Source organism: Zootoca vivipara, chromosome 16 (assembly GCF_965207765.1).
Source record: "Zootoca vivipara chromosome 16, rZooViv2.hap1.1, whole genome shotgun sequence".
NCBI classification, from domain to species: domain Eukaryota; kingdom Metazoa; phylum Chordata; class Lepidosauria; order Squamata; family Lacertidae; genus Zootoca; species Zootoca vivipara.
In genome coordinates, this window is record NC_142599.1 from 3,728,063 (window position 1) to 3,753,334 (window position 25,272).

Here is a 25,272-nt window from a genome sequence, read left to right on the forward strand (position 1 = left end):
TGCAGGGGTTGGACAAGATGACACTTGAGGGTCCCTTCCAACTCTACAATTCTATGGTTCTATGATATAGCTGCTAGAGGGCCGTGAAAATTTGTGTCCTGGACTTTTTAGACTCATCTACCTATGTCTTATTAAACATCTTTATCAATGACTTGGATGATGGGCATCCTGAGCAAGTTTGCAGATGACACCAAACTGGGAGGGGTGGCTAATACCCCAGAGGACAGGATCACACTTCAAAATGACCTTAACAGATTAGACAACTGGGCCAAAGCAAACAAGATGAATTTTAACAGGGAGAAATGTAAAGTACTACACTTGGGCAAAAAAATAATAATGAAAGGGACAAATACAGGATGGGTGACACCTGGCTTGAGAGCAGTACATGTGAAAAGGATCTAGGAGTCTTGGTAGGCCACAAACTTGACATAAGTCAACAGTGTGATGCAGCAGCTAAAAAAGTCAATGCAATTATGGGCTGCATCAATAGGAGTATAGCATCTAGATGGGAAGGGAAGTAATAGTACCACTGTATTCCGCTCTGGTCCAGAGGAGGGCAACCAAAATGGTCAAAGGCCTGGAAACAATGCCTTATGAGGAACTGCTTAGGGAGCTGGGTATGTTTAGTCTGGAGAAGAGAAGGTTATGGAGAAGCGGACACGGAGCAATGGATTCAAGCTACAAGAAAGAAGATTCCACCTAAACATTAGGAAGAACTTCCTGACAGTAAGAGCTGCCCAGGACTCTCTCCTGCTGTGAGTGCCCACAGGCCCTGTCCCTGCCTCTCTCCACCTGGTTTAGGGCGGGGCCTGGAGGGCCTCATAAGGACTGCTGCCGCTGCTCTGCTCTGCTGTTGGTGCTGCCCAGGACTCTTCCTGCTGTGAGTGCCCACAGGCCCTGTCCCTGCCTCTCTCCACCTGGTTTAGGGCCTCATAAGGACTGCTGCCGCTGTTTTTATTTTCTCTGGGGTGGTAGGTGGGAGGGATTTTTAGTTGGGTGTGGGAATCTGTTAAATTTTAGTGTATTTGTAATTTTTATTGTTTTTGGTTTTATGGTTTTATTGTGTTTTTTGTGTTTTTCTTATGTTCCGTTCTTTGCTGTTTTTTACAGAGGTTTTATTTTGTTTTTAAGGGGAGGGGTCAGGGCTGCCCGGGAGGGGGTCCCAGCAAGCAAAATGGCTGGGGCAGATTCCACAGGGGGGGTGCACTGGGACAACCGATCTCAGTGGTCACAGGTAGGAGGAGGAGTTACGCTAAGACCAGACCATGTCATTACCGAGGAGGCAGACTTAGTCGTTGTCTGAGGACTATCCCTGCCTCCGGGTCTGGTCCTGACCGGACGGATATTGGAATCAGCAAGGGATACCCACATGACCTGAAGGTGCTGCTGTGCAATGCCAGGTCGATGATGAATAAGACCACTGCCATTCACGACCTGATTGTGGATGGAGGATTTGACCTGGCATGTGTGACAGAGACCTGGTTGGATGAAGCCGATGGGCCTGTTCTTGGTGCTGCTTGCCCACCAGGTTTCTCTTATGCACAGCAACCCAGGCCATCTGGGCGGGGAGGGGGGGTTGCAGTGATTTTTAGGAAGTCATTAGTTTGCACCAGGCGTCCTATTGGTAAGACTGAGTTTTCTGAGTGCATGTTCTGGAAGTTGGGCAATAGGGGCAGTACAGGATTCCTTTTGGTGTACCGACCTCCCCGCTGCACCAAGGATTCCCTGCCCGAGCTGCTTCAGGTCGTGTCGGATGTGCTCCTGGAGACACCTAGCTTGGTTGTCTTAGGGGATTTTAACATCCATGCCGACACGACCGTACAAGGAGCCGCTCGGGACTTCGTGGAAAGCATGGCCACCATGGGGCTGTCCCTGAATAAGTCTGGCCCAACTCATAGCCGCGGACATGGCTTGGACTTGGTGTTCACCTCTATGGATGTTGGTGATCTGACATTAAGTAAAAGCGAAACAAAAGAAGTGCCATGGTCAGATCACTTTCTGGTGCAACTGGACTTCTCCGCAACCCTTCCCCTCTGCAGGGAGGTGGGACAGATTCGGATGGTCCGCCCCCGCTACTTAATGGATCCAATTGGCTTCCAGAGAGTGGTAGGGGATGTTTTATCCCATGTCGATGGCCTTTCAGCTGATTCCCTGGTGGCCCGCTGGAATGCAGAGTTAACCAGCGCTATTGACTGTCTGGCTCCGAAGCGCCCTCTCAGATTGCATGGAGCCCGGACAGCCCCGTGGTTTTACCCGGCGCTGAGGGCGATGAAACAGTCGTTGAGACGGCTAGAGCGCCGGTGGCGGAAAACTCATTTTGAATCAGACCGGACACGGGCTAGAGCTCAACTTCGAGCCTACCAAGTGGCAATGGCGACGGCGAAGAGGACCTTCTTCACCGTCTCCATCGCATCTGCAGAAAACAGCAGCAGGAGATTCTTCCAGGTGGTTCGCAATTTAGCGGAACCACCTGCTCCATCCGGGCCCAGTACGGGCCACAGGATCTCCTGCAATGATTTTGCAAAGTTTTTTGCAGATAAAGTCGCTCAGATTCGGGAAGAGGTAGACTCCACCGTGGGAGCAGGGCCAGAGCGGGGGAGTGCTAGAGTCCTGTCTAGTCAAGTTTTGTGGGATCAATTTCAATCTGTTACCTCCGAGGATGTGGACAGGCTGCGTGGACGAGTGAAACCAACCACCTGTCTCCTTGATCCTTGCCCATCCTGGCTTATAAAAGCTAGCCAGGAAGGGCTGGGCAATGTGCTTCGCGGGTTGGTAAATGCTTCTCTCCATGAGGGAGCCTTCCCAGACCCGCTGAAAGAGGCGGTTATTAAACCGCTTCTTAAAAAACCATCTTTAGATCCGGCCAATATGGCCAACTATCGCCCAGTCTCAAATCTTCCATTCTTGGGCAAGGTGATTGAGCGAGTGGTTGCTGAACAACTCCAGGCACGCCTGGAAGAAGCGGACCATTTGGATCCCTTCCAGTCAGGATTCAGGCCTCATCATGGGACTGAAACTGCCTTGGTCGCACTGGTCGATGATCTCCGGCGGGCTAGGGACAAAGGTAAGAGCTGTTTCCTTGTTCTGCTGGATCTCTCAGCGGCTTTTGACACCATCAACCATAACATCCTTCTGGACCGTCTAGAGGGGTTGGGAGCTGGGGCCACTGTCATACAGTGGTTCCGCTCCTTCATCCTGGGTCCTGGGCCGTGTTCAGAAAGTGGTGGTGGGGGGTGAGTGTTCAGACCCCTGGGCTCTCACTTGTGGGGTGCCTCAGGGTTCTGTCCTCTCCCCCATGCTTTTTAACATCTATATGCAGCCGCTGGGAGAGATCATCAGGGGGTTTGGGCTGGGTGTCCATCAGTATGCTGATGATACCCAGCTCTACCTCTCTTTTAAATCAGAACCAGTGAAGGCGGTGAAGGTCCTGTGTGAGTGCTTGGAGGCGGTTGGAGGATGGATGGCGGCTAACAGATTGAGATTGAATCCTGACAAGACAGAAGTACTGTTTGTGGGGGACAGGAGGCGGGCGGGTGTGGGGGACTCCCTGGTCCTGAATGGGGTAACTGTGAGTCATTTTAGACTCACAGCTGTCCATGGAGGCACAGGTCAACTCTGTGTCCAAGGCAGCTGTTTATCAGCTCCATCTGGTACGCAGGCTGAGTCCCTACCTGCCCACTGACTGTCTCTCCAGAGTGGTGCATGCTCTAGTTATCTCTCGCTTGGACTACTGCAATGCGCTCTATGTGGGGCTACCTTTGAAGGTGACCTGGAAACTACAACTAATCCAGAATGCGGCAGCTAGACTGGTGACTGGGAGCGGCCGCCGAGACCACATAGCACCGGTCCTGAAAGACCTACATTGGCTCCCAGTACGTTTCCGAGCACAATTCAAAGTGTTGGTGTTGACCTTTAAAGCCCTAAACGGCCTCGGTCCGGTATACCTGAAGGAGCGTCTCCACCCCCATCGTTCTGCCCGGACACTGAGGTCCAGCTCCGAGGGCCTTCTGGCGGTTCCCTCACTACGAGAAGCCAAGTTACAGGGAACCAGGCAGAGGGCCTTCTCGGTAGTGGCACCCACCCTGTGAAATGCCCTCCCACTAGAGGTAAAAGAGAACAACAATTACCAGACCTTTAGAAGGCATCTCAAGGCAGCCCTGTTTAGGGAAGCTTTTAATGTGTGAAGGATTTCTGTATTTTAATGTTTGATGGATTTCTGTATTTTAGAATTTCTGTTTTGTTGGAAGCCGCCCAGAGTGGCTGGGGGAACCCGGCCAGATGGGCGGGGTATAAATAATAAATTATTATTATTATTATTATTCAACAGTGGAATTTGCTACCAAGCAGTGTGGTGGAGTCTCCTTCTTTGGAGGTCTTTAAGCGGAGGCTTGACAGGCATCTGTCAGGAATGCTTTGATGGTGTTTCCTGCTTGGCAGGGGGTTGGACTGGATGGCCCTTGTGGTCTCTTCCAACTCTATGATTCTATGTACTACCGGGAACCAAAATGGCATATTGGTTGCCAGATGTGAATTTTTTTCAGCTTTCCCACCCCACTAATAGGGACTAGCCCACAATCATGGGGTCATGTGAATGAGCCCCCAGGTTCTCTATTTTCCAGGAAGCCAGGATAATGGATTAGGATATGCTTACCTCATTTAGATCCGGTGAGCCTCTCTTCAATTCCCCTGCCATCACCAGTACTGACTTAAGAGCCCGAAGCCCAAAATCATAGTGATGCTGTTTAGAAAGTTGTTCCCTTGCTAGTTTGTAGAGCACTGTCATCTTCTTGGCCAGGGGCTTGCAGACAAAACACACCATGAACACATATAAATGTGTGGGTTTTTTAAATAAAAAAGCCCTGAAGCTGCCCATGTGCACTTTATTCATACATGTACACATGAGTCACATGTGTGAATGAACCACTATAGGTTCAATACCTTAAGTGAAACTATATATATATATATATATATATATATATATATATATATATATATACACACACACACACATACTGCTTAACCGTAATGTAACAAATTTGGCCACATCAGGAAGGGATCTGGCGTAAAAATTATTTCAAAAAACCATACCTTTCACACATAAAATAATGATTAAACACAAAAAAGTGGCGCCCAAATTATAAATCACCAGCAGAAGGTCTGAAAACTCCAGCAGCATCCAATAGAAAGGCAGATTACGTGCTGTCACCAGCAGAATCTTTGAAGGGCTGCGCCAAATAATGACATCATCAACCAAGCAACTGAAACCACCAAGGCAGCCATTACCACACAACCCACAGAGTCAGGCCGGGGCCAAGGAATGGAGATACAGGGCGGAGGCCTCAGCTCACATTTAAATACACCAAGGCAGCCTTTACCAGACAACCCCAGTTTAAGTCCTCGGATATTTGCAGTGGCCAAACCCCCCCCCCCATTTAAAATCCCCTACCTTCCCTTTGCCACTTCCAAAGTTTTTTATGGAACCGAACAGCTCGGGTGCTACGGGGCTGTGGGGCTTCGCTATTTGATCCCCCCCCCAATCAGGATTTTAAAAGTAGTTCTCTGGGGCCCAGGGCGCAACATCACCCCCGATCCTTTTCTTTGCCCAAATGGACCTCTCTCCACCTTCCTCAACACCAAATACTCCTCAATTATACCCACAATAAAAACCATAAAAATAAAAAAGTTACAAACAACACATTAAAAAACAAAATACATCCCATCCTACATTCCAAAAAATTACACCAAAAATAAAAAAACAAAAAGCAACCACCCACACCAAAATAAATGACAACCCCAACTAGAGAAATAAAACATCGCAAACAGCACACACATACAAAACCCAACTCCAAAATTAGAAAATCCAAATAACAAAAAAACCCACAAAACACACAACGCCCAAATCATACAATACCCACCAAAATAAATGACAACCCCAAAAATAAAATTAAACAATAATAACTTCTGCTTCTCATGTTCTTATTTCAAAAAAAAAATAATCTAAATATTTAAAAATGTTCACGATGCGTGCACAGGGGCCAATGTATAGAGATACGGGGGGGAGGGGACAACACGCCGCAAGGACAACAGAGGGCTCAGACAAAAGTGCATGCTGGGAAATAGAACCCAGAACCTAACAGTTCCTTCTCCAAGGGTGGGAGCCAAGGTATGGAGAAACAGGGGGGAGGAGCCAACACTCCCTGGGGACAACAGAGGGAAGGGTATCCTACCAAAACACAGGGATGAGCCGAAGGGGTGGAGGGAGGAGGGGCAGGATACGTCATGGATCGTGACAGGGTGGGGGGGACCACAGGAAAGAACCACAGCAACGTGTGTGTGTGTGTGTGTGTGTGTGTGTGTGATATTCTCAGTTTTGACTAGCCCTCAAAGTGGCTAACAACATTCACAAAACACTACAGATATGTAATAAATATGAATGTACCAGCTCTTTGTGAAGGCACTGACCTACCTTTGCCAAAAGAAAACCTTCAGAAAACAGCATGATTTCACAGATTTGTTGGAGATCTGGCACAATTACTACTACAGGTCTGAAAAGAGCCTTAACGGATTCAGGGAGCTCAGTACGGCCCGCATAGCCAGGATTCATGGTGATGAAAATGCCCATTCGCGGATCCAGAGAAATTTCTTGCCCTTCAAACTGAAACATAAGCCTAAGTGAAGTTCAGACAGATACGTAAGAGAACGAAATGGACCCACTAAAGCAGGCATCCCCAAACTGTGGCCCTCCAGATGTTTTGGCCTACAACTCCCATGATCCCTAGCTGAGGACCAGTGCTCAGGGATGATGGGAATTGTAGTCCAAAACATCTGGAGGGCCGAAGTTTGGGGGTGCCTGCACTAAAGGATCGTCATTTCCCAAACTTACATGCGTGTACATATTGGTGCACCTGAAACCTAATCCAACCCTTTATGCACAAAATCATCTTCCCTGCCTCCTCTTTACCTGAAATGTTTTCAGTTGGTTCATCAGAGCATTTCTGATGGTTTGAATCTGTGAAGAGATGACTGAAAGCACGGAGGCATCAATCCGATTAAATTCATCGAAGCAACCCCACGCGCCACATTGGGCAAGACCGGAGAAAATCTTACCCACTGCCTAGAATGCAAAAGATGAAGAAGTATTGAAACTGAATGGCAGCCATTGGTCATGAAAGTCCCTTCTGGTTCAGAGTGAAGAAGGCATCCAGACTTAAGATTTCTCTTACTGCTACCCAGGAGAGCCACAGTCACATGACAGAGATTTGAGGTGTTAGGCACCCTGAGGAAGTTCACCCCAGTTCCATCTCATGGCTGAGGCGTCACCTCCAGGCTTCCTTCAGTGCTACCTGCAAACATGTGTACATTCCTCCAGCCCCAGGTGGGGAAGTTGCAAGAGGGCAGTGGCACAAGCAGCTAATTTTTTTAAAAAAGACTTTACTGATTACTTTCCAAACAGAAATATAAACAAACATAACATAAATATACACAAAAATCAAATGCAAATCATATATACACTGAAATCAAATCAAAAAACATATACAGACAATTTGAAGCAGAGAGAGAGGGGGGGAAAAGAAAAAAAGATTTTAAAATATAAGATAATCTCATTTGCAATACAGACATGAGAGATATAGCGATGAAAAGACGAAAACTAACTGTATACAACAAATAAAAAATTTGAACCATCCACCACTTGTGACTTCCAGCCTTGCCTATGTTCTGGTTTTAATGTCCTTGACAGACTGTATACTTTTTACTATATTTCTTTTCCTTTATGCATTTTGGGCCCTTCATACCTCTGCTATGAGGTTGGCTTTTTCTATCTGCTTCATTAAATATTGCTTTAAATTTTTCCAATCACTTCCTGCTTTCTCTTCGCTTAGCCCTTTCATTACCCCAACTTTTATTGATAGATTTTGATATATTGTCAATTTGGTTAGCCAATCCTCCTTGCTCAGTATTTTATTGCTTTTCCAGTTCCTCGCGATAAGGATTCTACCGGCTGTTGTTGCATGCTGTCTCTTGCCTTTATTTCTTCATTTAACATTCATAATAAGAATATTTCTGGATCTTTTCTGAAAGAGTATTTGACTATTGTTTTTCAACTCTTTATAGATTTCTTCCCAGAATTTTTTGATTTTTTTACACTGCCACCATATATGCAGATATGTTCCGACCTCTTCCTTACACCTCCCACAGATGTTACTGTTTCCTTTAAACATTTTGGCCAATCTTGCCGGTGTTAGGTACCACCTATATTGCATCTTAAATACATTTTATTTCAGATCATAATTTGAGATATACTTTAGGTCCCGATTCCATAATTTTCCCATTTTTCATACATGATTACCTTCCCCAAATCTTGAGCCCACCTAATGATGATTTCCTTTGTTTGTTCATCTTTTGTTTCCCACTCTAATAACAATTAATATAATTATTTTATATATTTATCTTTCCCCTCCAATAATATTTTATCAAATTTGGAAATTTCTTTTTCGAAACCAATTGTTTTTATCTTTTTTAAATATTTGGTTGATTTGAAAATATTGTAGCTAAACATTACAATATACTTTAATTTCATTATATTCTTTTACTTTCAAATTTCCATCTATCTCTTCTAATAATTCTTTATATGTTGGCCAATTTTTTCCATATTTACTCTCTTTACAGCTACCACTTCCTTAGGTGATATCCACCACGGCACTTTTGGCTCTAATACACCTTGATATTTTTTCCATGTTTTATATAACAACTTTCTTAGAATGTTGTTCCAGAAATTATTGTGTATCTCCATTTTTTCTTTTAACAGGTATAGGTGCCAACCAAAACCCAATCCTACACCCTCTAGATCTAACACGTCAGTATTTGTTAATTCTATCCAATCTTTTATCCATGACAAGGCAGCCACGTCGTGATACAATTCTAGGTCTGGTAGGCTAAAACCTCCTCTTTCCTTTCGGCCAATCAGTAATTTATACTTTACTCTTGGCTTTTTGCCATCCCAGATAAATTTGGAAATATCCTTTTCCCAATTTTTGAAACATTTTGATCCTCCTAAAATTGGTAAGTTTTGAAAGAGGTACATCATTTTTGGTAAGACACTCATTTTTATTACCGAAAATCTGCCTAATAAAGAAAATTTTAATTTAGACCAGATTTCCAATTTTTGTTTAATTTCTTTCCAATTTTTTTCATAATTTTCTTGATACAAATCAATGCTTTTGTTGTCATTTGTATTCCCAAATATTTCATTTTTTTCCTAATTTCAATGCCGTTAATTCCCTGTAATTTTTCTTTTTCCTTCCTTTTTCGATTTTTTGTTAATATACAGCTCTTTTTATAATTTATTTTGAAACCTGCCAGCTTTCCAAATTCGATTATTTTATCTAATGCCCTTGGGATACTTTTTAATGGGTTTTCAGTGGTAATGATTACATCATCCGTGAACGCTCTTATTTTGTACCTTTTAACTCCTACCTTTATCCCTTCGATCCCATCTTCTCTTATATTCTTCAACAGTACTTCCAATACTATTATAAAACAATAACGGCGACAGAGGGCACCTCTGCCTCGTACCTTTTGATATTTTTACCTCACCTGTAGTTATCCCATTTATGACTATTTTTGCTTTCCGGTTTTGATAAATTGACCCAATCGCCCTCCCAAGCCTTTCTCCTATATTTAATTCCTCTAAAGATTTTTCTAAGAACGCCCATGACACATTATCAAATGCTTTTTCAGCGTCGATTGACATAATTGCTGCTTGTTTCCACCTGTCGTTTTCTAAGCATTCGAAAATATTTATTAAATTCCTTATATTGTCTTTTGTCTGTCTCCCTTTAACAAATCCTGCTTGGTTCTCATGAAATATGTCTTTTAATATTAAATTTATTCTATTAGCCAATACGCCTGCATATATTTTATAATCGCAATTTAACAATGAGATGGGTCTGTAATTTGCTGGTGATTCTAGGTCTGTATTTTGTTTGGGCAATAATGTTACCGTGGCTTCTCTCCAAGAATCCGGCATTATACCCTTTATTAAGATCTCATTCATTACATTCTTCAGTGGGGTTATTAATATTTCCTCTAAATTTTTATAATATTCCATTGGGATCCCATCAGGGCCTGGCGATTTCCCAATTTTCATCTTCTGGATTACTTCTTTTATTTCTTTCTCTGTAATAATTTCATTCAATAATTTAATCTTTTCCGGCAGCTAATTTAAACTGAATCGCCAATTAAGTGCAAGTTTAATCAATAAAGGGACAAAGAACAGGTTGTCCTGGAGCCTGAGGGATGTGGATCCGCTATGTGGAAGCTGAAGACTGGGTTTGTGCTGCTAGGAAGGAGTTTGTTTATAAGAGCCCCGCACATGGTAAACGGAAGAAGTGGGGAAACTTCTCTCAACTCTTTCAAGCCACCAACGAACCCTGTCCCAAAGCAACTGCCACCGCCATGATGGTTTTTGGAGAGGGACTCATCCAGACAAGCAAGGACACAGAGCACACTTTGCCCTTGAGTGGCTGGAGGTGGAAGATGGTTGCTTTGCAGCCGCTAGGCTCAAAGCACAGGTAGCCTAAGCTGGGGAGGACTCTCTTCTCCCTGTGGGCGCTTGGGAGATGCAATGGGGGGGGGGGACTTCCCTCTCCCACCCCAGGATGTTGCCGGTTTTATTTTTCTCTGTGGACTCTGTAGACTCTTTTAGTTCATAGAAATAGAAAAGTGACGCTAGAGATATAAAAGGGTAGTCAAGTGATCCTAGAGATAGAAAAGTGTAGAGTCAAAATGAATCCAGGACATCCAGGGTGAAGTTATAAATCCGTGATTGCTCACGTTTCCTTGATTGTCCCAGCCAAATCATGGCATTTAGAGGGCATGGAAGTGGTTTTCTGTCATTAAAAAGAGAGCAGTAGAGGAATGCAGAGGCGATATTCCTACCTTGAAATCCATGCCTTCTCCACAATTAGTTACTACACAAAGCAAGCCCAATGCTTTGGCAAGATCTTTAGTTGTTTCAGTCTTCCCAGTTCCTGCTGGACCTGCAGGTGCTCCACCCAAATACATGGACAAAGCCTTTGGAGGAAAAGTCACAGAAAAGTGAGGCACAGAAGGAGAAAATATACTTTGCCATTGCAATGAGTGCTAGATTCTCCAGTCTCTAGTAATGAATGACTGGAGAAAGACAATAGTCTTTAAGAGAACTGAAAATGAGTTAACAGATTTGCACCCGTTGTGGTGTGCATAGTTATTTTCCCCTGCAGTACCTCAATCAAACAGGTTTGGAAGATTTTGAAAATAATACAAAAAACTGCAGAAACAGTTTATCAGAAGTGAAAGTGAGATGAGTGTACACACCATGAGCAACCAATTCCAGTTTCAAATTACTTTCCTGTTGGCCAACATCAACAGGGTCCTTGGGCCAGTCCCCGCACCGCCAATGTGGCCACCACCGCTGCAAGCAGGAGTGGGGGGAGCCAGCAGCACCCAAGGTGAAAGTCACACGGGCTGTACAGAGCCCCCAACCCCCTTCCTTGACAATCTCAGCCTCACCAGGACTGGGATCACCTGGCAGCAATTCAGCAGAGCTCAGAGGTCTGGAGGCCTCCGCAGCTGAGCAGACAGAACAGCAGAGCTGCTCCGCCGCCCCAGCCACCCCCGGTGCAGCCAGAGAGAGGGGGGGTAGGAGGAGACCTGGAAAGCCAGGGGGGCCACATAGAAGCTCTGGGCTTGAATCATTAGCTAGGGGACCGGAATCCTGCATCAATGACACTTCCATCCATGCATGAATAGATCCTTTGTTCAAAGCCAAGACACTAACTGAAGGAAAGTTGTATATAGGCAGAATATTCTTATTCTTATTATATACTTATTTATACCCTGTCTTTTTCCCTAACAGGACTCAAGGTGGCTTACAGCTAAAATGAAGAACTGTTAAAAACATAGAATAAACAATAATTAAAAAACACTTAAACATTGATAGAATTAAAATCTCTCTCATCTATGAAAACCATACAAATAATTACAATAAAAACAGCATGGCTTTGAACATACATTCCAAACTTACCTTCCATTGTTTTCAACAGCACTTAAGAACCTAAGCTAAATGAAAAGCCCCTTTATTGGTTTACCTGTGTGAGTGTTAGATATATCCGGTCTGTGAGTGGTGTGATAACCAGTCTCCCATTTAAGCCCATATATTCATAGCCATAAGAAAAGGCACCAGTGCATTGGCGCACATTGAGTTCATCTGGTTCTCGGTCCCAATAAAAACGCAGCTGGCTTTCCCACTCAAATTCACGAGCTTCCATGATGCTAGAGAGAGGGAGAGAGAGAGAGGTGTTCCAGGCTTTAATGAAACATGCAACATCAAAAATCAAAAGAGGTCAGCAAATGGTATCAAGAGAAGTTAGAAAAGCAGACAGGATGGAGGAGGAAAAGGGGAAATTAAAGCACAGAAGGGACCTCAAGAATGGTTTCATTACTTTTATTAAACAGAGCAATCTTACTAATCTTGACCCTGCAATTACCTGTCTCTTACAAATATATCAACTATATCCCGTGCATGGACATCAATTATGAGAACGGTATTGTATTTTTTCCTGTCATTTCTGCTTAGTGGTTTGGTGATTCGGGTTACTAGTGAGTCAATTTGGAAGTGCATTTTCTTGGCATAGTTTTTCATTGCCTGTTTTTCTCCCTTCTTCACTTTTCGGAAGACGTCTTCTACTTCCCAGGTCCACCACACCTGATTGGCAGCCAGCACCATCATACCTTGGTACATCAGCATCCAGTCAACTCTAAGGGAAAAAGCAGAATCACTTTGCCAGGTGGCCAGCAGTAATCAGGTAAAACAAAGATAAAAAGTATATGTCTCAAAGAATCATTATAATATTGAAAAGAAAGATGACTGTACAACATTCTGGATGTAGCAGGAGAGCTGAGATGGCAAGGCACCATCCATTAGCCTGGCTAGGCTGCCTTCTAGCTCAGCTTCTCTCAGAAATGCCTCAAATAGTAAACATGGTGCCTGACTTAAGAACGTGGATAACACATCACATTGGATACAAAAACTGAATAATAGGGCTTCTGGATTGACCCAAGACATCCATGTTGAGGGTTGTGTTCTCTAATTTGACAAAGGTACATCACTTAATCTATATTGGCTATCCTCTCTCCAGTTGCCCTTTCAGTTTTCAGCTCAATTAGTAGGATAGCTAACCAAAAGAAATAAAACACTAAGAAGGCAGGGATACAAAGGGGAAGCATACCCAGCATGGAGATGTATAGCCAAGCCTGAAGCTGTATGTGTGGTGACAGCCCATTCCAAGATTAGGATATAATTGTTAATGCAAGGATTACACAGGCCCCGATCAGTCAGGCTATGGTGGTTACATCCCTAGGGATGTAGAATGCAATGGCACAAATGTTAGATCTGTGTGCAAAGCCAAACAGCCCTTATGGCAGATGTACAGGTTCCTGTTGATCAAAAGTGCATTGATCTGCATGATGCTGTGACAACCAGAACCAGAAGGCAGCAGTTCCCAGCCAAGAAGGACAAAGATTCTGGAATGTAAAAGCCTAGCATGTTGGTGCAAATGAGAGAACCATTTTATACCAGAATGTTATCTTCCATGGATAGAGAATCCCATGTTCATGACTGAGCAGTACAATACTAAATTAAATTGTAGGAATTACGTATACGATTTGACATTGTGCAGACTGAACAGCCCAACCCAACCTGACCCTTGAGGTTGCCACAACTTTCACTGCAGAAGGCATTGTCCAGACATTTTGGATTACAGCTCCCATCATCCATGATCCCTGGCTATGATGAGAATTACAACCCAAAAACATCTTGAGGGTGCCAGGTGGAGGAAGCCTGGCATAAAGAGTTGCCATGGAAATGCTATCTTATGCAACATTGTTGTTGTTAATTTATTTATACCCTGCCTTCTTCCCTGACAAGACTCATTCAACTCACCCTGCTGTCAACCAAATGTGTTGCATTAGATTACCTCACCTGCTTCTGTCCTCACAGTACCGAAAAATGGCTTCTTTAGTAAGAAGTCTGTTGGTCCTCCTCATTTCAACAAGTACAGCAGTCATCCAGTTCTCCACTCTACCTTCAGCTGGGATAGCCTTTCGAAAATCCATCACTTCACCTTCAGCAGAAATCATAGCAGTAGCTATCTTCATGCCACTGTCATCTTCATGAAACTTCAGGGCAGCTACATTGTCATACATCTGAAACATACCAGGAGGAGATAACACTGAAGCAATGACACTACTCACATAGGAGAATGGCATCACCAGTATGAAATTCAGGTATATTCTCCTGATTAAATATTTGCTTCAAATTCAAAAATGATTCAAGGCCTTCTACCTGGTTAGTAGATGCAAGTTTATGGCCCTAGAAATACCCATTAAGAAAGGATAAAAGTAAAGGGACTCCCTGACCATTAGGTCCAGTTGTGACCGACTCTCGGGTTATTGGCTGAGGAAGCCGGCATACAGCTTCCAGGTCATGTGGCTAGCATGACTAAACCGCTTCTGGCGAACCAGAGCAGCGCATGGAAACACTGTTTACCTTCCTGTTGTAGCGGTACCTATTTATCTACTTGTGCTTTCAAACTGCTAGGTTGGCAGGAGCTGGGACCGAGCAACAGGAGCTCACCCCGTCACGGGGATTCAAACCGCCAAACTTCTGATCGGCAAGCCCTAGGCTCTGTGGTTTAACCCACAGCGCCACCCACGTCCCTTAATAATGTATAGAACTCCCAAATTTACAGAAATACATAAGCAACACTTTAGTAAATAAACATTAGGAATTGGAAGTTTAATTTTCCATGAAGTTCCACTCTGATATTCAGGGCAGGAGGCCAGACAGGAAAAGGGTTGATCCATCCTCTGGTGGAAAACAAGAACAGCAAGTTTAATTCATTCTGAGGATGCCCTCGATGTGCCAGGAGTTTCTTTACTAGAACAAGAAGTTGGGTTGGCCTTTCCTGCCTGCTCCTTTGCCCTGTGACCAAGAATAATACTGATAGTTATTAAGTCATCAGATATCTAACCGTTTTGGAAATGTAAAATATACCTGTGATCTAGTTCTGTGTCTGGACAAAATATACAGTTAGTTAAAACTCTCTTAAATGAACTAAAGGAAAGCTGGCTCAAACCAAATTCCCATCTAGTTGTACATCCAGTTACCTACAGTGGCCAATCAACTGCTTTTGTATTTCTGCTTAAAAGCAAACACAGTATTTAAATTATTTTAATGGTCATAATTTTAATAATAATCAGAAGTCCACCAGCAGAACATAAAAGCAACAACCCTCTCCGCTGTTTGCTCCCTAGCAACTTGCACTGAATAGCAAATTGCCTCTGAACATGGTGGTTCTGTCAGCTGTTACAGCTAACAACAATTGATAGGTTTATCCTCCATATATTAGTCTAATCCCATTTTGAAGCAACCTAGCCAGTGGCCATCATTGCAACTTATGGCAAGGAACTCCATCGATTACAAACAATATATCATGTGAAAAAGCACTTTCTATAAACATCAGATTCTTTGCCAGAAGCAGGACAGGCCTGGAAATTCTGGATAATTTTCCTGCTCCCTTGGATACCAGTGTGAAGCACCCATATTGCTCCTGCCTTCTGCCTCATAATCCAACTATATACACCACTTTCTGCAACAGAAAGGGAGAATGTGAAAGGGCCCTTTAATTGTTTCTTGGATCAGCCCATTATCCACCTTGATCATGTGCTCCTGAACACACAGTGGGTCACTGCTGCCCAGAATGCTAAGTAGTTCGTCATCTGATATGAAGAAAAATCTGGGGAAAGCATTTCTCTTGGAATCCAAGTAATCATTCAAGCTCTTCTGACACTTCTCCAGGCCATCGCTTATATTTTGTAGGTCTGAAAGACGATTTGAAGCTTCACAACATCTCTTTATTATTGGGTCTTTGACCGTTTCTGACATTATCTGCAGGTAAGAATGAATAAAGAAGATGAGAAACTACTGATAGCTAACACCATGGATTACAGGTGTATTTGCGCATATAAGATGCATTCAAACCATGTATACAGTCAATATTCTGTACTTCAATGCTCCCATTAACACACAAGTCAGATACTTGCCCTTTTAAATATCCTGTCAATGTTGTCAAATTTTTTAGCTTCCTCTGGCAGTTGAGATCGTATATCTCCACCAATAAATATGCTCTCCAGATACATCCATTTTCGCTGAACTATCATCCAGACCTAGGGAAGTCAAATATTGGTTTTTTTTTAAAAAGGAAAAATATCTGATCACTTGCCTGTGAGTTGGACAGCAGTTGTGGCAGAGCAGGGCCCACCACCATCCTCCTCTTCCCTGTGCTGGGTCCCCATGGCTGTTGGGAGACACAGCTGCCTCTCCCATCAGCTGAGAGAATTTCTAATTTGCCTGCCAATCACAAGCAGGCCAGGGGGTGCTGCTTCGAGGGAGGGGGGTGCAGAGCTGACAGAGACTCAGACACAGTCTTCACCCAGATCCGTTCCCTGGGCATATAAACTGGCCAATTGCCTTGCCCGGCACTGCAGTCACCTTCCAGATGTCCCTTCCCCCTCCCTTGTTTTGGTATTTGCTTAACCTTGCTATGGATCACTTCAGTTGCCATATTGGGGGCCAGAGAGGAATTTTGCCCTTAGGGTAGTTGGGACTGTCTGGGGGTTTTTTTTGCCTTCCTCGTAGCAATCGTCACAACTTTGGCAGTTATGGCATTGTATATGATCCTTTGTCCTTGCCAGAGGGGGAAACGCAGGCCGCATCCCTACCATTCCGTGGGAGCGGGATATCACATTAAAGGGATCCTGAGGGAGGTACTTCCGTCTTTCTGCCCAGGTGGGGGCTGAGGGCAAGAGCAATCCCCAGTGTGGCAAACCTGTCAGGTGGTACTTCTTTGATGTATGTCATAGGAATCCTTTATCAGGTTTGACCACCACCCCCAGATTTCTCCAGCAGGTGGGCTAGACGTAGCAGATGTGCCCAATGCTATGCCAAACACTTACATCTGTAATCAATAAAGTTGTGGTCTAATTTGAACCCCAGATGCTTGTCCGAGTCCTTCTGTATTTGTTACTTAAGATAAAAGGGGCAGTGGGTTTCATTGCCTGGGCACACGATAACAGGTAAATAAAAGAGACTAAAAACACCACTCATGAAATAGACTTTGTTTTACTTCCCTACCTCAATCACTTCACCAATCAAGGAGAGAGTTTTTTCCCAGCTGTGAACCAGAGACAGGAAAGGTCCTACAAATCTGCTCCCTGAAATACTCTGGAGGTTGACTGCATTGTCATCCAGGATCTGAATTATGTCATCTACAGCTCCCAAAATGAAGCCCCGTTCCTGAGTGCCTTTGAAGTACCTTTGCACAGTAAATTTCATGTTCTCCCAGGTTTCTACTATTTCCTTTACACCCTATGAGAAGACAAAAAAAAAATTCAAAGTTTCTAATCATTTGCTGTAGATATTGCTGTAAGAGCCCTAAAGAAAGAGGAGTAGCAAAGGGGAACTTTACCTTCTCAATGCCAAGTTCCTTCACAGCAGAACTAACTATCTCATTGATAACGTCAGTGTATTTGTGCAGCTCCATGGCAAACATATTCTCCAGAGTGAATGTTTCTGTTGCCATATCAAAAACTGTATTTGTTCGACGCATCAATTCTTTCCAGTGCCTGAAAAGTGTTAACAGATCAACAAGATATGTTGCTTTAGGGGAAAACTGCACATTACACCCTGGGGAAAACCTGGTCCCAAATCCATATTTGCCACTGTGATGCAAATGCAAGTGTGGTGTGTACATTTGGAGGTTCCCTCCTCAAAAAGTCCATATACAGTTGTACCTTGGTCGTCAAATGCCTTGGTACATGGACGTTTTGGCTCCCAAATGCTGCAAACCCACAAGTGAGTGTTCCGTTTTGCGAACGTTTTTTGGAAGCCAAACGTCTGACACAGCTTCCAATTGAGTGCAAAAAGCTCCTGCAGCCAATCGGAAGTGCGCCCTGGTTTTCAAACCGTTCTGGGAGTCAAACAGACTCCCAGAACGGATTAAGTTCAACAACCAAGGTACCACTGTAGAGGACATTTAAAACAGCAAGGAATTTTATTACAAAAGAAGATAACTAAAGTGGAATGCTATCAGTTATGTTATTCATTTACTGTAGTCTCAGTAGCTGCTTAGCATGGGAATTTTGCAGCAAGGATACTTCTATGCCCACATGAATTTCTAATATCATCAAATGCATTGGCCAGAACAGCAGAGAGAAAATTAGAAGAACTTGCCTGTTTGACAGCTTTCCCTCACCAAAGAGTAAGAAACAGACGTGAAATGTATCAGGTGTAGATTCAAATCACTGAAATGTTTGTCTTTAACATGCAACCGTATATGAATGAATTGAAATCAAACCTTTCTCTCAATGCTTCATTTTTCAAATCCAGCAGCAAAGGAATTGAGTCCTTAAATGCCTTCATCTTCATTTCCAGATGATATGCAACAGGCACACTTCGGACGTGTTTTGGCAATTTGCGAAGGGTTTTTAGATACCCTTCAATACCATCCTGCAGCACCTGCACATTGAGGTTCACCCACAGAGTCTGAGACCATTCTTCTTTAGCAGCCTGGAAACAGGAAATAACTTATAATAAACATATTGCTATAGATGTGGGTAAAATTTATAAATGCTAGGATTTTGGTTATTTGTGGTATGAATATAAGCTGCAAAGGAACTCTTGGGTAGCCTGGCCAAGCTAGGGCAGTTAAGGGAACAATAGAGAGCCACTGAGGGTTGTTAACAAGAAATGATAACTTCTTGCCCCAGGCGTGACCACAGACTAGGGATTTGGAAGGTTGCCAAGGTAACTACTCTGGAGGAGGGCAAGGGGTTTCTGGGAAGGAGGATAAGGAGGAAGGGCTGAGATCAATCTTAGAAGTGTGCTGGCTCCAGGCAGCTTATGCTGCTGCCTCTTGGAATGACTATGCTGTATGATCTGGATCCCCGCCATGAAGACTGAAGGTGTACATGGGCGTAGGCAGGGGGGCAGCTGCCCCCCCCAGAAGCAAAAAATTAATGTATTTTACAGACCATAACCAGCACTTTTCCTTTCCAAAAACTGAAGTGGAAAGGGCTTTGCTTTAGCAAGAGCAGCTCAGTCTCCGCGTGCTGGGGGTGGGGGTGGGGTGGGGACACAGCTGTAACAAAAACACATCAAATAAATAAAGCAAAGTGGCTACCGGTAGTTAAGCAGTTAAGACAATGGAGCAGAATACCCTTTCAGGCAAGATTTGATAGCCACCACTTCAGCCTATTGTTATTCAGTGGGAGTTGTTAATGACCATCCAGAGTTAAGAGTTCTATTGGCGATTTAGTGAGGGTGTAGAGGATTCAATTTGACTAAGGTGGCTCTGCAAGGCTAAAAGGAAGTGAATAAGAAAAGGGGGGCTGTACCTTTGATAGACACAGTGATGTTTATAAAAAGCAGTGGTGTTCCAGTCTGCCCCTCCTCCTGCATCTGTATACTCTACACTTTTAAGAGAATTGAGCTAATTTGTACCTTCTGAACTAATAAACAGCCTGGAATATAATTATCCTTCAACTTCCACACTTCTTAAGTTTTGCAATACAGTTCTCACTTTTTTAAAAAGTACCAAAATGCATAAAGAAATGTATTAGTGTAAAACATATTTAGAAATCTTCACCTTGAGATATGTATTTTGTGATAAAATATTTTTCTTAAAAACAAATCCTTGTACAGAGAGCAGAGACAAATGTGCAAATGGGATGGGACAGAATTATGAATAAAGTACAGGAAACAACTGATTAACGTACATCCAATTGATGCATGACCATGCATGCGCACATCGTGGCAACCTAGAAGTAGCTGGAAAGGGGGGCAAGGTTGGGCGGTGCCATAACAGGGTGGAGCAGGTTTATGTGCACAATGATCTGGAATGCTGCCTGTATATGAGAGATTGATAAACAAGAAACAAACTGATACATCTATCTCTAAATAGAAGTCTGGATGTTGTGTATACTAGCTGTCACCAACTAGCCTCCAAGCCCACGCACTGTTTCTCCTGAACTTTCCCTCTGGAGAGAAAAACCTGGAACCTGGATTGTATTACCAACTGTCAAAGGACAAAAGTGACTACCATGCACACACCAAGAGTTTAAATTGTTATAAGTTGCTTTGGAAGCCAATCTCTGATGAACTGAGGGATTCAAAGGTAATAAAATAAATAACTGCAGCTATATAGAATGCAAAACTTGTCCAAAATACAGTGTAGACACACCCTAAAAAGGTAACACTCTCCCCTACCAGTCCAGAAAGCACTCTTATTTTTAAAGCTTAATGTACAGATAGTATCCATTTGACTTTCTCTACCCAATGGACCAAGCCCCTGCTTACAGATGGTTGGACTGAAAAAAAATAGGCCATACACTGCAACTTGGTGCAGGAGTGCCATCTATGTGGGGACATGGGGGCCAGCCCCCCATATTTTCAAGAAGGGGGCCCCCAATGTTCTGTTGCAATCCTCAAAAGAACACACCAGGAGCAAGATGTTAGCCCTGTCGCATCCTTTTGAGGATTGCCAGGGATGCAGCTGTGCGAAGCATCTTCCCCCGTGTGTCCCTTTGATGATCATTAGAGGGCCTCCCCAGAAGGCGCGCTGGCAATCTCTGCCAAGGACATGCAGGGTGAAGCATCTTTGCCCCTCGTGTCCCTTTCACAAAGGTGGGTGGGAATGATGGGCTGAGTTGACCTGGTCAGGTTTGCGGGGGTGACACACATGCGATGCCATGCATGTGCAAGAGGACCCCCCAATGTTGAGCATAACTCGGCGCCACTAACCTGGTGTGAGATTTGAAGCATGAACCTTCTGTGATGCAGACAAAGCCCTCAGCTATGAGAAATCTCTCCCCCCCCTCTATACACACACACACACACACACACACACACACACACACATATTTAAAACAAACCCACTTACTCTCTGCAACTTGTATATATCATAGATCTGCCTCAGGCCCTTCATATCCTTCTGGATTTTCATTAAATCAGGGTACATTGTGATTGGAAGGTCAAATAGTTTTTCAGCATTTGCCAGTTCCTGACGATTTTTCTCATGCTTATCCAGTTCTTTTTCAAAAACTACCATCAGCTCTAATCCTGCAGATGGCAATAGAGAATACAGTATTTGGCATCAAGGGATGAGTAGTAGTCACCATATGCAGCACTCTTAGCTATAGACATCCCTATAGGTGAAATCTCTACAAAAACTAATCCACAACAGAATCTCAGTTAAGACCTAACTGTACTTTTTACTTCATGTACAAAACACATTCTGCAATTGCAGTCATCAGCAGTCGTTAACAGCCATCTACAGGTATACCACTCCCATCAGCCCATCACCCATTCCCACCCCACCACCCTCTGTATATACATAAGGGTCTGACTCTTCTGTTTCAAGTGTATCTGAAGAAGTGTGCATGCACACGAAAGCTCATACCAAAATAAAAACTTAGTTGGTCTTTAAGGTGCTACTGAAGGAATTTTTTTATTTTTGCTTCGACTCAGACCAACACGGCTACCTACCTGTATTCAAAAATGCATTATACTAGCTGAAATTGCTTGCAAAAATGCTTCTATTAGCTGAAATTATACTCAGATAAATGTATTAGGATATTTAGTGTGCACTAAAATGGTGATAAATTTTAAGGAAGATAATTTTAACTAAAATTTACAAATTGCTGTGGAAATGTCTGGAACTGAATTCAAGACTGGAAAAATAGAAACTGAAATTGACAGATTCACCCATCCCTAGTTTCAACAGGGTGGCACAGAGCATTCCAGACCTCCATCATTGTCACCGGTCCATTCAGGAGAGCCGGGGAGGGCAGGATACAAATGTTGTTGTTGTTGTTGTTGTTGTTGTTGTTGTTGTTGTTGTTGTTGTTGTTATATCTTTTGGTATTTTAGATATTCCACTATCCTCTAGATATTTCTATAATGCCGTTTAGCTCAATATAATTATATATAGAAGCTCATAAATTGATCTCTCATTTCTTTATGGTTTTCCACAAATCTACCTCCTATATTAATTTTATTTATACGGGATTTTTCTTGTCTTTCCTTTTTGCCATGCTAATAATTTCCCTGGTTTGTTAGCTTTTTCAAATTGTTTCTGTTTTAAATATTTAATTTTCCACTCTACTTCTTGATTTATTATAATTGAAAACTGTGTTTGCAATATTTTAATATCCCATTTCAGTATCTCTTTTCAAGGATAATTTATTCTTTTTCTTTTCTTTTTATTTCTTGTAAAATTTCTTGCTTTTTCAACTCTCTCTTCTTTTTTTGGTATGCGCCTTACTGAATAAAAAAAACCTTGTTCACATTACTCGCATCCCATATTACCTTTAAAATTGTCTCCTGATTTAAATTAATTTCAAAAGAATCCTTTAGTATTTCCCCCCTTTTCTAGTACTGTATTCCTTGATCATTTAATAAATTCTCATTTAATCTCCATCTCATTGGGAAATTTTGCCCTGTTATTAATTCCACAATCAGTTGTGATCTGATAATGTCCGAGGTAGAATTTCTACCTTCTTTACCTTAATATAGAAATCACTAGAAAGCCATTCAGCATCTATTTTGCTTGCAGAGTTATTCGTGCTCAAATAAAATGTGAATTGTCTGTACAGTAAGTGTTTTTCTCTCCAGATATCAATTAGACTTAAATTGTCTGTCATCTGAAAAAAGGCCTTGGGTAGCTTCCCTTCTTTTGTATCGCTTTTTCTTATATTCCTGTCCCATTCCAGGGAAGCTACTCCCATTATCTTTTCATTCATATATTCAAACAGAATTTCTTCGTGTCTTATAAGTCTCTTTTTTCTCTCATTTGGTGCATATACACCTATTAGCAATATTTTTTCTCCTTGTGGTGTTATCTGAATTACGGTATCAGTATTCTTCCTTGCTTGTCTTTAAATAATTGCTTTAGATCCAGTTAAGGTTTTATATACAGCACATTACAAGGCCTCTCTTTTTTGTTACACGAGAGGCTACATAGTCCTTTCCCAAGCTTTTATTAATCAAACTTCTTCTATGTTTCTTCACAATGTGTGTTTCCTGGAAACATATCACATTCAATCTTATTCCTTTTAGTTTTATTATTAAGTATTTACATTCCAAGTTAATATTTTTAACGCAATCCTGTTCTTTATTTATCTCTCATCTCAACCTCTGTTGGTTCTTCTTCTTCTTCCTATCTGGCTCCCAAACCAAACGTTCTTTCTCCTGCTAATTCTTTTCCATATTTTCTCCAAAATTTGTCTGCTTCAGCAGGGTCCTGATACCTTTGTTTTCTTCCTTTATTGTATATGTAAAAGATACCCCTCCAGGATATTCTCAACAAAAAGGGATTATGTTGTATCTCAATGCACCTGTCAAATATTTATAATTTACAGTAATACCTCGGGTTACGAACGCGATCCGTTCCAGATCGCAGTTCGTAACCCGAATAGTTTGTAAACCGAACGCGATGGGCGCCGCCATTTTGCGCATGCGCAAAGCGCGATTTTCGAGCTTTGCGCATGCGCAGATTGCGCGATCGCGCGCGCGCCGCTTCTGCGCACGCACGCGCGGCGGAAACACTTCCGGGTTTGCGCACTTCGTAACCCGAACTGTTCGCAAACCGAGTTGGTCGTAACCCGAGGTACGACTGTACTCTTTTCTTTAACAATCTCATCAGGATTTCTTTCAGAATTATTATTTTTTGCTCATCAGTCTGAAATTTTTTCTAGTGGTGCATCTGTATTACTCTGTCCTTAATTTTATTTGAATTAAATAACGCCAAGCAGTCACCCGACAGTTCGTTTGCTTTAGCATATCTAGATTTTATGTGAAAAATTTTGTCCACTACTGTGCTAACCGTTTCTTCTTCCAGTTCAATCAAGTTAGCAAATTCTTTCATTATTTTTTCACTTAGTTCCACCGTTGCATCCTCTGAAACACCTCTCAGACAAAAAATCAAGTCTTTTTGATTTAATTCTAAAACCACCTGGACTTGATGCACTCTCAGCAATATTATAAGAAGCTACAAAATTACTGAATACAACCATTAAAGGGCATTATGAATATGACTTTAAACACAGGCAAGCTGCCAGAATCTTGGAAGAATGCTTATATAACTTTGATTCCTAAACAAGATAGAGATCCTAAGTAGCTAAAAAATTATCAACCTATATCTTTATTGAATAACAATTATAAACTTTTTGCGGATATATTAACAAATAGGCTGAAAATGGTATTAAAAGAGGTAATCCATTATGATCAGGCCAGATTTTTCCCAACACAACAGATAAAGGACAATATTAGAAATATAATTGATATATTAGAATATTTACAAGTGAGAAATTAAAAACAAGTGGCTTTAATGTTTTTAGACATAGAGAAAGCATTTGAAAACAAATAAGACATAAGAAATAGTAGAGCACCTTGTCCTCCCCCTTTCCTCCCCTCTTCCTGTTGTAGAGACTTTCAAGCTTCATAAAAACATTCAAATACCTTCAGTCCTTTTGGCAGCTGATTGCAGCCCATTAGCATATGTCAGTCCAGGAGCGCCTCTTGATTAAAGCCAATTATCCAGATTAAGGAGAAAGCCTCCACAAATCATGCCGGTAATAGAGGCTCATCCATGGCAGGGACACACTCACAGGTCACTCCCATTCTGCCTTTCAAGTTGGCAGACACGGGATTACATGGCACTGCAGGATACAGTCAACCCCCCAGATCCCACTGGGGGGCATTGCAAGGATTTATGCCTCATAAATTCTCTCTTTCCCCTCCTTGAACTTCTTCACAGCCCCCAGAAGGCTATGAAGAACAACCACCATTGATTCACACACGTGGCACCATACCTGTGGTGCTTATATTCTCGTATAAGAAGGTCTGAAAAATTCTGGGCCACTGCAACATTATCCATTGTTTATTCCAGCTGCCTAATAAGAGGAAAACTAGCCTGCGCACATTCTTACCTCTGTCAAGATTCTCACCAACAGAACCTGGTCCTTCAGTGATAAACCTTTGGTAAAAATCATCAATTTCCTTACTGTAGTTTGCAATCTGCTCCCTTGTGATCTAGAAGGAATATGATTCAAATTAGTTTAGCTCCTCTTCCAAATGCATTCATCTGATTCTACAATATATGTTAAAGGAACAGT

At 42.6% G+C, this 25,272-nt stretch overlaps 1 protein-coding gene across 1 annotated transcript in view; it reads right to left on the reverse strand.

Moving 5' to 3' along the window:
• The window catches only part of DNAH10 (dynein axonemal heavy chain 10), a 130,368-nt gene that overhangs the window by 63,807 nt on the left and 41,289 nt on the right, over positions 1-25,272 (reverse strand). The window contains exons 23-36 of the mRNA XM_035097917.3: positions 25,087-25,189; positions 21,039-21,217; positions 18,456-18,667; positions 17,568-17,724; positions 17,234-17,467; positions 16,144-16,266; positions 15,755-15,988; positions 14,021-14,244; positions 12,528-12,797; positions 12,129-12,312; positions 10,939-11,073; positions 6,962-7,114; positions 6,467-6,655; positions 4,652-4,798 (exon numbers count right to left, since the gene is read on the reverse strand). Coding sequence (XP_034953808.1) covers positions 4,652-4,798; positions 6,467-6,655; positions 6,962-7,114; positions 10,939-11,073; positions 12,129-12,312; positions 12,528-12,797; positions 14,021-14,244; positions 15,755-15,988; positions 16,144-16,266; positions 17,234-17,467; positions 17,568-17,724; positions 18,456-18,667; positions 21,039-21,217; positions 25,087-25,189 — 2,544 coding nt within the window. The remainder of the gene's footprint in view (positions 1-4,651; positions 4,799-6,466; positions 6,656-6,961; positions 7,115-10,938; positions 11,074-12,128; positions 12,313-12,527; positions 12,798-14,020; positions 14,245-15,754; positions 15,989-16,143; positions 16,267-17,233; positions 17,468-17,567; positions 17,725-18,455; positions 18,668-21,038; positions 21,218-25,086; positions 25,190-25,272) is intronic.